Here is a 15,136-nt window from a genome sequence, read left to right as displayed (position 1 = left end):
CCAGAGCTCTACAACAGTCTGAACATCATCCCTCCACATCCTTGGCCTCACCGTCTCTCCCTATACGGGTGTCAGATCAGCACTGTGGTCTGATGTTCTTCCCACTTACTGCTTTCCCCTGTCTTCTCATCCCTTGCAGGCTTTTCCACCAAAAATTTCTTGGCCTCCTAATTCTGTCTTGGCATCGGCTTCCTGGAGAGTTCACACTGACACAATGGGTGTCGTCCAGTCAGTTAATTTTTTTCTGTATCTCAAAAAGGAGGAGGAAATTTGGGTAGGTAGAATTAGATCATCACTGCGATTCCTGATGTAAACTTTCTATAGTTGTAAAAAGTTAAATGGAACAATTTGGAAATGTATAATTATCAATATGCTTGGTCTTAAGACTTTATTGCTCAAAAAGCAAGGAAATCAGAGGCTAAAACCAGTCACTACTGTCCGAAGGAAATACCTCTTATCAAGCCTTTAAACAAAATTTAAACAAAAACTCAAAAACATGTTAATTGTTCTTATTCAACCAAAACCCAAAACTGGAACATGTTGTTTGCGGAGTTTTGTCTTATAAAACCATAGTGCATTGTAAGTGCTCTCTATATAAATGATCATTTGTGGGCTTTATGTGACATTAATTAACCTTGGTTTTTATTTCCCCATCACATGCAGACATGATCTTTCATTAAAAGTGGTGCTTTATACTACAACCAGATAAACATTCATTTCGGTCATGTTTTTTTTTTTTCCTTCTACCCCTAAGCATGATCAAAGAAAGTAAATTAGGGCTAAGATCGATTTTGTGTTTATGAGATAGTAACCAGGACATTATGAATGCACAATTAATGTTTAGACTATATCAGTACACTTTGTAGCAAATTTATGGTATTGAAAAACATAATCTACCCTACTCAGAAGCCGTTCTTTTTTACTAAAAGAAAATGTGTTGGCAACTGCTCCGTTTCCATGGATTTGTGATTCTAATAGGCCCTGAAAATAAAACTCAATCTTTGCCAAAATCTCACTTGTGCTTTATATCAATAACATGCCCTTTATCCCTGCTTACACATTTGGGAAACAGAGAAACAACACCAATTAGTCAAAAATCCATTAATTAGAACTCTAAAAAACTGATTTTAGGAAAGGGGAGATGTGTGGGAGCTAACACCTAACACTTTATTTTTATGAAAAAGAGAAAAACTGCACAAACCCAGGAGGAGTTGAAAAAAAAAAGCAAACATTTTCCAGAATACATTTGAAAGTATCTATTTCAAATTTAAACCATTTTTCAATATAACATAATATTAAATAACTAATGGACACATCAAGCAGCAAGAAAGATACAGTTATGTCCAAGACATTCTACCTAAAGAAACAAGTGTATTATACGTTTGATTCTTTAATTCCGGTGGCAGAAAAGGAGGGACAAGAGGGTTACAGGGCTTAATCCTCAGTTAACTAGAAAATCAAATAAACAACTAGAAATCTATTCTTGAAACAAGTGGCTCTTAATTTTAGCCACATGGTAGTTTGGGGGAACTCTCCAAATCCTGAAAGCCCAGGTCCCACTTCAGATTAATTAAATCAGCATTACGGTTTGGTTTGGTTTTGCTTTGTTTTGTTTACAGGCGATTCTGATGTGTGGCCAAGACTGGGATCTGCAACCTTGAATACTACAATTATTTTAAGTTTTAGCTTTTCACAGTTATTTTAAGTTTTAAACCAGATTAGTTTAAATTGCAGATTAAATCCCTACTGTGGGATGGAAGCATATTTGCCAAGGGGCTTTCATTTTCCTGGAGTACTGGAAAAATAATTAAATCCAAATACTATGATTAACATTGTGTGTGATGGGCTTCTGATCCTGAGGGTGGCCATGTAACTCAATTCCAGGCACTGAAATAGAAGGTAGATCCTGCTGGATCCTTTCTAGGATCAAAGGACTGAGTCCTATTGGGTGGAAAAAGTGAAAAGTGAATTTCATCCCTTTCCCCATTCTCCTAGTCCTAAACTCTGATATGAATCCTGAACCTGAGTCCATCTGACCTCATAAAGCAACAGTGAAATAAGTCAGAGAAAAACTATTACTGTATGCTTTCCCTTATACGTGGAATCTAAAAAATTGAAGTTCAGAAAGAACAGATTGGCGGTTGCCAGAGTGAAGGGGCAAGGGAGGCTAGGCGAGGGTGATCAACAGGTACAGAGGGGGAAACAGAAAATAAATAAAAGCAACAAGTGTGAACACTGAAAGTCAACACACTGAGGCTTGTGGAGCCCAGAAACTGTAAAGGAGCTTCGGTCTTTGACGACATCATTGTGTCATTGAACTAAGAAACTAACTACCTTTAGAATTTTTGTTGTGTGAAGAATTAGTACTTAAGCCTCGAATAGCTTGAATTTCCATTACTTGCAGCCAAAAGCATTTCCAACGGATACAGCTCGGTTCTCTGTGTCTTTCTCCTTTCTAAAGCTATGCATCACTCAACATTTATTCCTGGTTAAGAACTCTACAGTTACTATCTTTGAGTCATGCAGCAACCCCAAAAATTAAGTGCTACTATTCCCATTTTATCTATGCAGAAACTGGGGTTTGTACAAATTAACTCTCTTGTCCATGGTCCTACAGACCTGGCATTCTAAGCCAGATTCATTTGATTCCAATGCCAGTCGTCTTAATTACAGTGCTCTAAAACCTCTTAGCCGTGTAGAAGTCTAGCTGCTCTGGTTAAGTTCTATGCTGTATCATTCAAGGAGAGCAGTTTATGCTTCCAGGAATACACATACTCCTAATGCTCCACATTGAGACCATTAGGTATTTGAAGAATTAATGGGCTTAAATTGGCTAACTGCAAAATTAACAAGATAAGCTTTCTTTGTTACTATTCTGCAAAACCAGGAGACACTTTCAACTCATTCCAAACAAAAACACTCAAGTCAATTCATTTCTTGGCAGCACAAAGGACCTGATAAATTGCATTATTAATAATCATCTAGGGCTTAGGTATGTGATTTTTTTCCCTCTCCCTTGTGAAAAGACAAATGTACAGTAGGGTTTACATGGATGTGTCTGAGAAGATATGGGGTACTGGCCTTAAAAAGGAAAATGTATAGTTTCCCTGCTGAGCTGGGAGTCAGCTTGTCCCTCCCCCTCTGCCCCTCCCCCTGCTGTGCTCTCCGTCTCTCAAATAAAATCTTGGAAGGAAGGAAAGAAAGAAAGAAATGTACCCGTTCCAGGTATCGTGTGGCACGCTGTATCTCTGCTCTCGAGCATTTACTAGGGAACTGATGGGTTAGGGAAAGCACCCCGGAGGCAGCCTTGTTGCCTTTGGAGTCAGGCTCATCCCAGCAACTCTGCTGTGTTTCCCCTTGTTTCCCCATAACGAAGGGAGAAGACCTACTTAAGGGAGCTGAAATGCAAACATACTTACACTACTTAAGGCAAACAGTAAGCACTTAGTAAACTTCTACGTGCTGAGCGGAGGGACGGGTGCCTGAGAGGTAACGGCGACCCGCCTCGGTCTAGGGAATGACCAGGGCAAAGCCTGAACAACAAGAAACGGTGCGGTCTGCCAGGCAGTAAAATCCGATGCTGGACACACCTGAGATCATGTCCCCAACTCCTCAACGTTTCAGGTGGCCAAACGACATGTTAGTGTCCAGACCCCCGGAGCCCGTGAAAGAGACTTGATTTGGGAAAAGATCTGTGCACATGTCCTTAAGTAAGGGCCTTCGGATGAGGTCATCCTGCATCGTCCCCGTGGGCCTTACGTCCAGTGGCAAGGCCCGTCGCCAGATGGTTCGCTTCTCCACCTTCGAGCGGGGATAATGCCCTAACCGCGGTCTCACTTCCTGGGCTGGGCCATGGGGTCACGGCCGGCTGGGGAAGCGAGCAGCCCTCGGACGTGACATTCACTGAGCGCTGCCGTCCTCGTGCGCCGCGCTGAGCCCTTCGTGCATGACTTATTGGTCTCCGTTTTACGGATCTGGTAACCAAGGCTCGGCGAAATGCAGTCATTTGCCCCAAACCACACGGCGAGCAAGCGGGGTGGGGGGGGGGGGCGAGTTCCGAGATTTTATCCTCCACGCTAGACTGCCAGAGAGGATACAAATGAAAGCTCCCTAGCAACGTCCATTGTTTCGGCTTTAGCTCAGGCGCCACCCGACTCTACTTCAAGAACCCACCACTGGGCGAGATACCGCCTTCCTTCCCCCGGCCGGGAACGACAGGGTTAACGAACGACGTCACTTTCAGGGGCCTCTGTGATCCGCGGCTGCCCGACGGGTCCTTTCAAGGGCCAAAATTCGCGTGTGGCGCCTATAGATGAGGTCACGCAAGCGGACCAATAGAAATGCCCGATTTCCGTTTTCCTGGCGAATTCCTATTCCTTTAACCCCAGCTCCGCAGCGGAAGAAGGAAAAGGCGGGCCCGGGGGCGGAGCACGTCGAGGAAGCGGAAGCGGCGCCGCGGAGCGTGTCCCCGCGCCGGCCTCGGCCCCACGCCTGCCTGGGCCCCACGTGCGCGGTGAGTGCGGCGGGGTCGGCGGCCGCTCCTGGGGCCCGGTGCTGCAGGGGCACGGTCTCTCCGAGCGGCCAGAGCGGGCACGGGAGCTCGCGCCTGTCCCCTGCCGGACGGTCTTCCGTGGCCTTTCCCGTTCCGGGAGTTGGGGGGGTTGACGGGAGCTTGGCGGCTGCCCTTCCTACGGCTTCGACCTCGCAGGGCTGGGTTCGGCTGGACTCCCTTGGCCTGGTGAAGTCCGGCGGGTGCTGCCTGCGGCCCGCCTCTCTGTCGGGCGCTTGGCACACCTGCCCTCCGCCCTGCGCGCGCTGCGGGTCGAGTTTCCAACCCGAGGGAATGTTCGCTGGGAAGGAAACGAACTGGGGCCCGGGGCGAGGGTAGGGGAGTCTGAAGCGGTCTTTAAGCTGAGACCCAAAGCAGGACGAGGGGCAGCTCTGAAATCTGGAAGCCCGGGGAAGGCTACGTTAAGCAGAGGCAGTACCTGGGGCTAAGCTCCTGCGGCGGGAAAGGGGGCCGGTGTGAGGTAGGGGTTCTGATGGAGTTAGAGGGGTGGGGCGGTTCTCCGGGCACCACGACGACCGGTTGAGGTTTTATTTCCATCCAGTGCGGAAACAGGCCGGTTTCTGTCCTCATCTGCGGGGAGCATTGGAGGCTTCTAAGGAAGGAAGGAACAGGAGAGACGCAGGTTCTGTTTTGGAATTGTGTAGAATTCTGATTATTACTGAGTATATAGGGAAGGTTTTGATGGTTTGGATTAGGGTGGTGGTAGTGCAGGTGCAAGTTGGAGAGTTAGCGGTATTTTTAAAGGGATGCGAAAGAACTTAGGGAAGGCTTGAACATAGCCGACAAGGGAGAGAAGAACGTGAAGGGTAGATCTCGGGTTTCTCCCTGAGCAGTGGAGTGGATGGTGTGCCGCGGGCCGAGAAGGGGGAGCGTAAGATGGGTCTGACAGATGAGGGTGTAGTTGTTTGCGGGTGTTTTGCAGTGGAGATACAGTTAACAGTTTCATTCTGGACTTACTAAGGGCTAAGTGCTTGTAAGAGAGGCAGACGGACGCGTCAGATAGGCGGTTAGAAATGCAGGAGAAGTTCCTAGTGGGAAACAGTTTGGGAGTCCTCAGCATAGAAAGCTTCGGGATTGGACGAGATCACTTAGGGAGACATGTGGAGAGAGGGGGGAAGACTTGAGAAATGCCAGTGTTCAGAGGTTAGATATCGACTGTGTCCCTCTGTCAGAGGACAGTGCTGATCCTGCTGAGGGCGTGGGATCAGTCACCGGTCCTTCCATGTCCAGGAGGTCTCTGCTCTTTCCTCTCAGAAGGCAAAATTAGGCTGTATGGTTTTGAACACTTTATGTATAATTCAGCGATAACACTGAAGTGTGCTGTATTTTTATTTTGTTTGCTTGTATTCCACTACTTTGAATTTCTTTTTCATGTTTTTTTTCAGCCTAGTAGCTTTTCAGCACATAGTGTGTTTGTAGGCATGGTATGAAGGTCCGTGGTGTGAAGTTCTAAGAAGTTCATCCAGGTGTTCCAAAAAGGATTAAGAAGGACAGTCACTTGGGAAAGGAGGCATATGGAGGAGAAATGATAAGAAATTGTCATTTAAGCTAGATTCGAAGAAGGGGTAGGGTTAATATTAATAGAATGGCTTTTAAGTTTGGATCCTGAAAGAGAACTGAGGAAGTTTGGCACTAAACTTGATTGGCTTTGAATGCCAGTGTGAGTTTGAAGTGTTTCCTGGAGTCAGTGGGAAACTTTTGAAGGTGCTGGAGCAGGAAGGTGACTTGAAATTGGTGACTTTGTGGAAGATTGATCAGGCAGCTGTGTGTGGTCACAGCAGAGGAGATCCACAGCAAAAAACAATCTGAGTACGAGATACAGTGAGAAACAATCTGAGTGCGAGATACAGCCTGAATCAGGAATAGAGGGAAGGAAAATAGAAAGAGAGAAGGAAAAAAGAGGAGACAGTTGTGAGAGCCACGGGAATGTGATGGTCAGATATGATGGTACAGAGTCCCCAAGCAGATATAGTTTGTTAAGTGAAAGAAGCAAGACACAACAGGCCATACGCAGTTTGGTTTCATTTATATGACATATTTGAAAAGAGGCAAAACTAGAGGGGTGGAAAACAGATCAGTGACTTCGTAGGAGAGCCAGGACAGGGTGATTGCAAAAGGCCTCCACTGGGGACTTTTTGGAGTTAGGAAACTGTTCTCCAAGGTACTGTGGGGAGGAGATGTGACTGCATGTCTCAGAATCAACACTGTATACCGGAGTGTGCACCTGACTGCAGATGAGAAGAAAGTCAGCCAGCATGTCTGGAAACAGAATGCAGACTGCAAAAAGTAAATCTAACTGGTACAAACATATAAAATAGCTTCACTCAGCAGGGTGGTAGGGGGAAATTGACCTAAGTAATTTTGAAAAACAGTATTTTGAATTAATATTGTGAGGGAAAGGAAAAAAAGCTGTAACTAAACTCCGGTTGGTAAGTTTGTTTACCATAGCCCTACAGTTGCGCCTTCTGAATCTGCTGCACAAATCAAGGGTGATCCTGGGAGGCAAGTTTCTCACTGTCAAGACAAGTTACAAGTAAAGCAAGAGGGGGAGACTAGAATGAATTAGAGTTGGATACATTAGGAGAAGCTTATTTCGTAAAGAAATAAGAGTCCTGTGTCCACACTGGTTAGGGTACAGATGCGTATTACCAGCTCTTTCCGGTGGAAATAGCTAGAAGCAGTGACAGCAAGCACACCTAGCACTGAGATCATACCGTGCTCAGTAAAGGGAACCGGGTTCCTTGGAGAAATGGCTGATTTCAGGGCTAGTCGGGGAAAATAGAAGATGAACTTAGAACTAGTGCTAGGAAGTAAGGACAGGAAAAACAGGACAGGTCATGTCACCAAGACACAGAGCAACCTGGGTGACTTCCCACCGGCCAAAGCTGGAACAGTTTGAGCAGCAAAGGATTAGGTTTTGCACCAAGTAGCAAAATATGTGTGAGACCATACTGATGTCAATAACTGATTGAATAAATAAATGGAGAAGCGACAAACTTTCCTTACAGAAAAATAAAAAATACTAGAGGTAGACATAATGAGAGAAGGGGAAATCACCATGAGAAACCACAGTGACGGCTGCAGGCGGGATCCACTGGAGAGCACTAAAATCAGAGGGTGACAATTAGGATATTTGCATAATCTCAAAATGTCACCCCAAATATTTATCAGTTGCTCCGGTGATTTTAACATACAGATTTTTAGTGAAATTCTTTAGGACTCCCTCCGCCCCCCCCCATCCCCCAGAAGTGGAGGTTAATTCCCCTCTCCTGGTAATGGGCTGAACTTGGTGACTTGCTTCTAATAAGTATGGAAAGGGAGAGATGGTAACTTCACAGTAGAAAAATCTGGCAAACACTGCCTTATCCAAGGGATCAGAGTTAGTATCACCAGTGCGGGCACTGTGTGTCTGCGATGCTCTTCAAAAATGCCCATCACACCAGTCTGATGGTGAGTAACTCTCAGGCAAACCCCAAATGGTTTTTCTGCCAATTGCGTGACCAGTACTATTCAAAAGTGTCTCGGTTGTGAGAAAGAAAACCAGGAAACTGTCCCTTGATGACTAAATGTAGTATATCCTGGAACAGAAAAGGACTGGCAAAATCCAGAGTACTGGTACCAAAGTATTGTGCTAATGTCGTCTCTTGGGGTGGGATGTTAACTTTAGAGGAAGCTGAGAAGGGAGCTGGAGCTTTCCTTCTGTTTCTCTCTCCAAACTCCCCTCTTAAACTAAAATTATTTCAAAATAAACAGTTAAAAAACAAATGTACAGAGAAAATCTATAAATGATTGCACTTTTAGATGAAGACAAGCACAGAAGAACTAAGAAATGCAGGTGTAGTTATGACAAAGCAGCCAAGTGATAAAATGACACTACGGTTACCAATGACTGAAGGAAAAGGTGTGATTCCGGGGCCATCCGTGGTGAAGAATAACGGTGAAGCCTACACTAAGCTGCACTTTCTAGAGAGTTCTTTGGAATCTTACTGGTCCCTTGAGATGTTTCAAGGAAAAGTGAGTCAGCTGGGGTTGGAAAATCTTGCGTACTTCAGCCTGTGCTTAGTTTTCCAGGTATTTGAGAACCAAATGAAAAGAATCTGAAAAACCTTTCTTTAAAAAACCTAGTTAATTATTTTCATTAAATTCACTATTTCTCAAATCTGTGCCGTCTTTGAACCCTTCTTTTTTCCTTATACCCACTAATAATCTTGCCAAAATTAGTTGTTCTTGGAAAATTTCAACGTCTTGGAGAATCTTGGAAAATTCTTGTTTTAGAAATACACAGTATTTAAAAAAATAGAAATACATAGTATTATCTAGAATTTCTCAGGTCTCCTTTAGGGGGTCAGCTTTAGAACTTTAGAAATCAGTTGAATGTACAACTTTGGAAGGTAGAGAAATAGCCAGATGGTCTTTGCTCTTGATGTAGTCTCTGCTTTCAGGAGCCTTGGTTAATTAAGGGGTTTTCTGTTGTGTGCCCTGTGCACGGTGAAGTCTCTGTACCCAGAAGTGACGTGTTAGGTTTCCTCTAAATGAAATACGAAATATCCCAACATAATCTTACTTTGGAAGGCACTCAAAATTACTGGTCACCTCTAAAAAAAAAATAGCCAATTGAACATTGAATATTAGAAGTTTTTGTTATAGCTATACTGGGTTACATAGGGGACTTGTAAGCAGTCTTGGATTTTCTTTCATTAACATGAATATTGGTAAGTGCCTATTTTTTGTTCTGGACTTTTTAGGATGGAAACCAAGAAATCAAATGGTGATGTCGTTGCTTTCTCATCACAAAGCTGTCCTAGATTATGGGAAACACAACACTGAATCATAGTTAACCTAAATAATGGTCTGTTTTTACCCAGAGCTGTTGTTAAATTGTTGTCCCCAAATACATCACACACTAGCCAAGGTGTGTGTGTTCTTAGATTTTGTGTTGCTGTCTTTTTTCATTTTTAAAATCTTCGAAGCATGGATTGTGTAGTTCCTGGACTCATGGGCCCATGGTGGACGCGGGTGGTTTGTCCTGCATCTATGAAGGCCCTGGACTAAGTGTGACCCTGGTTGATGCCACTTCCTGGCTGAGAACAACCCAGTGATCCTTTTGGGGTTTTGTTTTTGTCTTCCAGAACTGCTGTGATGGAAGTTAAAGGGAAAAAAAAATTCACAGGAAAAGGTGCAAAGACATCACAAGAAAAAAACAGAGTTCACAAAAAGAATGGTAAGAGAGCCATAACAAACCACGCTTCCTCTAGGATGTGGCCCTATAGTTGGAGGGAGTGGGTGGCGGGATGAGGAGGCCTAGAGCAGATGCCAGTCTCTTTTCCTGGGTTGGGATTTGGAAAAAGCAGGAGTTAACTGTGTCCCAGTTTGCATGTTCCCCATAAAACTAAGACATTTTAGAAATTGCCGGGATAATCAGAGGATGTTATGCTCAGGGGAGATCTCTCATCTTAGCTGGGAATGCTGCTGCCACATTTTCTTTATTAATTTGCTGTTCGATAAATTGTGCCTGATTAATGCAGACTACTGGAAAACCAGCTTTCATCGTCAGTGGTTCTAACTGTGCAGTCTCTATTATTCCATCAGGTGTCACTGTTGCAGAGCGGAAAAGTCAGGGACTCGTCAGTGGCCTAAATGATTCCTAAGGCATCTACGGATTTTTTCTTGAAACAGTCGTAGAGCTTAGCTATTATAGTTTTCTCCTCATTTGTTAGCTACTTCATTTGCAAGCTTGAATTAGCTAGTGATTTTTATCAAATAACTGTACTATATATAGGCTTTGAGGAAATTTTTCCAAAACTATCAATTCTGAGAAAAACTAAGGTCTCTAATTTGATATGCTATTTAATAAAATAATAACATCCTTAACATTTTTTAAAATAAATTAACATCTTTAATTTTAATTTGATATGTGATTTAAAATGGCGTTTCTAAGTTTTAGGCGTTCATTTTAATTTTAGATTCGTTGTTACTGAATAATTGAAATTTATGCATGAAGACTTGAACAAGAAGTCATTAAAGTAGAATACAAGATATATAAATAATAATTTATCTTCTTAAGTGATGTTAACGTGCTTAAAACAGAAAAACATCTGATTGACGATAACAGTTAACCAAAGCATTATGGGTTTTTATTATGCATTTCTCTAGTTTGTTGATTTTCTATAGTGAATCTGTATTATGATTTTATAAATCAGAAATTTATTTGAGAGAGAGAGAGAGAGAGCACCCACATGCAGGTGGTAGGGGAGGGACGAGGGGTTGCAGAGGAAGAGAGAGAGAATCTTAAGCAGGCTCCACGGCCAGTACCGAGCTGGACCCGGGGCTCGATCTCATGACCCTGAGAGTGTGACCTGAGCCAGAATCAAGAGTCAGACACTCACTCAACTGACTGAGTCACTGAGGCGTCCCTAAACCAGGAATTTTAAATTTTGTTTTTACTTTTTAAAATCCAGTTCTCCGTATTCGAGAGTAGGACACAGTAGGTTTCCCTAAGGAGTGTGTAATTTTATGTGACAAGTACAGCCCAGTGAATGAAAGAGATCTCAGCGCAGGATCACTGAACGGCGTTGGTGATTATTATCCCTAGATTCTGGCTTGGCAAAGACGTTTCCAAGGAAAGCTGGCAAGGAAGCTGGACCTAAAATCACATCTAAGAACTTCGAGAAATGTGCCGTAAAACCTGGGAAAAAAGGTGTCAAGCAGTTCAGAAATAAGCAGCAAGGGGATAAAACACCAAAGAACAAATTCCAGCAGGCAAATAAATTCAACAGAAAGAGAAAATTCCAGACGGACGGTAAAAGTGATGGTAAGCACCGATTCCTTCAACATAATCTTTGTGGAAGCCTTGTTGGCGCCCACACTGTGGGGTGGTGCTGGGGTGCTCTAGAGGTCTGGTAGACGCCCCATGCTTGTTCCTTGACAGGCAGCATTTGGGGTGGTGAGAATAAGTAAGCCCCAGAAAGCACCTTCCCCAGTCAGAATTGTCTTCTGGTGCCTGGAGTACCTTCCTTCCCAGACCCCTGCTGGACTCTCCACGCTGTGGAGTTCGGATGAGCTGGAGCGACTTTGTGCAACAGAACATCCGTGAAACATCCCTTTCTGGACGCCGAATTTTATTGGTTGATTGAATGATTCAATGAACAAATATTTGAGTTTTCTGTGCATTTTGCCAGGAGATGGGAAAGAAGAATTGTCACAGCCCATAGGGGTGTAGGTGCCATGTCAGCTGGAGCTCTTGGCATGGCATTTTATTTTATTTTATTTTTAAGATTTTATTTATTTGACAGAGATCACAAGTAGGCAGAGAGGCAGGCAGAGAGAGAGAGGAGGAAGCAGGCTCCCTGCTGAGCAGAGAGCCGGATGAGGGGCTTGATCCCAGGACCCTGAGATCATGACCTGAGCAGAAGGCAGAGGCTTTAACCCACTGAGCCACCCAGGCACCCCACTGGCACGGCATTTTAAACACACACACACACACACACACACACACACACACACACACATTCTCACGTGAAGACCTGTCATGAGGTAGCCCTAGTTCCTTTTCTGTGGGAGCGATGTTCCTGACGTGTCAGGATGGATCTCTGCTTTTATTTTCTCATATATTTGCGTGTCGGCACTGAAGGGGATTGGGTATTGGAGGTCCCTGAAGCTTTCATGTGTACCGCAGCTCGCCGTGGCAGATGTCAGGGCGCCCAGAAGCTGGTGGAATTAAGTGAGCTCGGTCAGGGTCAGCCCTTCTGTTCTGTGTGGTACACGATACCCTGATACGAACAGGAAATACGCCCTCTGTTCGGGCAGTCTCTGGTTACCACCGGGGAACAGATAAGTAAGGGGAATAATGAAGAACGTTGTAGTAAAGCGTATAGCCATTAGAAATTATGTTCTTGAGAAATAATTTAGTTTTGTGGAGGAACGCTTACAGTAGAATAATGTTTCGGTGAAGCAGTGAGATTCTGAATTTTTAAAGATTAATATAAAACATACATAGGATGGGGCGCCTGGGTGGCTCAGTGGTTTGGGCTGCTGCCTTCGGCTCGGGTCATGATCTCAGGGTCCTGGGATCGAGCCCCGCATCGGGCTCTCTGCTCCGCAGGAAGCCTGCTTCTCTCTCTCTCTCTCTCTCTCTCTCTCTCTCTCTCTCTGCCTGCCTCTCTGCCTACTTGTGATCTCTGTCTGTCAAATAAATAAATAAATAAAATCTTTAAAAAATAAAATACATAGGAAAGTGACAGGAAGAAAATAAAATGTTACTACTTCTGCGTCGGTTTTGAGATGATAGGGGAATTTTGTTTTTTGCATTTTCTAAGTTGGTTTATAATGCATGTGTTTTCTAATCTGAGGAGGGAGACGTTTAGAAGGTGGTAATTCCCCAAAGGGTTTCTCAGAGGACACTCAGATAAATAGTACCCATTTTATTAAGTTGTTCTTTGTTTGGCCTTAGTGGTTTTTTTGATTCATTTGGTAAGATACTTAGCTTTTGAATACCAGAAAGCTCTAATGGAAAGACACTGGACTTCCAGAGCATTACTCTGTAGAAAACTGAGACATTTGGACTAGGTACCATCATGAGTAAGAGGCAGCAGACCACGAAGCTTCGGGGTTGTCTCTGGGTTTCAGCCCTGGTTCCACAATTGAGGACTTGTGTGACCTTGGACAAGGAACAGAAGGAATTTCTTAGTGCCTTTGTGAGAAAGGTCATGTTAATAGGGTTGTTGTGAGAATTAAATGATAGATAACAACACTCAGGGTACTGAAAATTTTCATACATTTTTCCCTGTTTTAGTTTGGACTGATTTTTGTTTACATTAAGAACTAATTTTGTTTATAGTGAGAACTGATTATACCTAAAGTCTGAGGACTGTAATGTTTTATAGTAGAATTTTTATTTCACAATTGAAAAGGAAGCTTAACATTTTTCAGTTGCTTTCACAATCCTTTTTTTTTTTTAAGATTTTATTTATTATTTGATAGAGATTACAAGTAGTCAGAGAGGCAGGCAGAGAGGAGGAAGCAGGCTCCCTGCTGAGCAGAGAGCTTGATGTGGGGCTCGATCCCGGACCCCGAGACCATGACCTGAGCCAAAGGCAGAGGCTTTAACCCACTGAGCCACCCAGGTGCACTCTGTTAAGAGTTGATATGTAGCTGTTGAATGAATGAGTGGTTGTTTTCAACCAAATTTAGAATGTATAAACTGCTCAGGAAATGAAATAAAAGTCTGAGTTTATAGGAAATGATATTTTTACAGCGAATGTTGGTCCTGATAAGTGATTGCCCTGTGTGCCTCATTCGTATTGGTTTGTGGTGTTCAGAATGTTAAATGTAATTTCTGAAATGACCAGAATAATTTCTCTAATGACTAGAATCAGCGGCCAAGAAACCTAAATGGGACGACTTCAAAAAGCAGAAGAAAGAACTAAAGCAAAGCAGGCAACTCAGTGACAAAACCAACTATGACATTGTTGTTCGGGCGAAACAGATTTGGGAGATCTTACGAAGGTAATGCTACCTTGTGGCATCATTATTAGTCCCTGGAGAGCACGGAGGGCTGCGTGTGCCCCTCGTGGGTAGTGAGCCGTCCTACCCGGACCTGGCGTTATTCAGGGAGCCCTCAGCACTGTGCTAGGCCCATTGGTGTGGGACGTCCGCTTGTGGCAGGAGTGTGCGGGGTGACGTGGATGGGGTCAGACACGCTTATGGAAATGGGTGAGAATGAAAATGGATCGGAAATGCTTTCTGACAGAGTTCTGAGAAAAAGGAGGATAGTCTCTTATCTGCTCAGTTTTGAGATACTTAAGTATTTGGTATCGTGGACATGTTTTATTATTTTCCTTACTTCCGAGGTTCTGGCTGCGAAGATTTAAATTGATGCATAAAATTACACCTTGTGAGATGAGTTCTTGTCTTTGAGAAAATTGCTTTTCTCTGGCTGCTCTGGAATAGTAATTTTAATGTCAGAGGTTTGCTGCCTCCGAAGAGAAAATCACACCTACCTCGGTGAATGTACGCTGGTAGGGTTTTTAGTTTCTCCTGTTTAAAATAATGTCTTTACTTAAGCTCTGTTTCCCTCTTTATTCTCATTTATAGAAAAGACTGTGACAAAGAAAAGAGAGTGAAATTGATGAGTGATTTGCAGAAGTTGATTCAAGGGAAAATTAAAACTGTAAGTAGGGCAGGCTCACAGTTGTCTGTGTTAACAACTGAAATCGACTCGCTGTCAGGAGGGGTTGGGTGACCATTCGTGATCTGTGAAGTTGTTTTAAATGTATTTGGCCACAGATTTCAAGTACCTGTTACAATATTCACTAAATAAAAAATTTGATAGTTGGGACCTTACTGCTGAGAAATTAGTAAAATATCAAATATTTGGCTGTGTCACTTTTTTCAAAAATTTACTTGCGGTAAATCAGTGTTCTTTAAAGTTGCCTTGAGGAATTTATTAGAGAGTCTTTCTCTGAACTCCGTATGCTTCCATATGTTCTAAATTGCTGGTTTTTTGAATATATGATGTTAACAGATGATTACTTCTTTCATCATTGCTTTTACAAACATCATACAGAG

The 15,136-nt window shown here is 43.4% G+C and overlaps 1 protein-coding gene across 1 annotated transcript in view; it reads left to right on the top strand.

Annotated features, from left to right (window-relative positions):
- The first annotated feature begins 4,404 nt into the window (after positions 1-4,404).
- The window catches only part of PUM3 (pumilio RNA binding family member 3), a 49,864-nt gene continuing 39,132 nt past the window's right edge, over positions 4,405-15,136 (top strand). The window contains exons 1-5 of the mRNA XM_059411940.1: positions 4,405-4,513; positions 9,700-9,791; positions 11,163-11,381; positions 13,939-14,074; positions 14,663-14,738. Of these exons, the coding sequence (XP_059267923.1) occupies positions 9,710-9,791; positions 11,163-11,381; positions 13,939-14,074; positions 14,663-14,738 (513 nt within the window). The 5' untranslated portion in view covers positions 4,405-4,513; positions 9,700-9,709. The remainder of the gene's footprint in view (positions 4,514-9,699; positions 9,792-11,162; positions 11,382-13,938; positions 14,075-14,662; positions 14,739-15,136) is intronic.

Source organism: Mustela nigripes, chromosome 9 (genome assembly GCF_022355385.1).
Source record: "Mustela nigripes isolate SB6536 chromosome 9, MUSNIG.SB6536, whole genome shotgun sequence".
NCBI lineage: Eukaryota > Metazoa > Chordata > Mammalia > Carnivora > Mustelidae > Mustela > Mustela nigripes.
This window is presented reverse-complemented; position numbering and strand designations above follow the sequence as displayed.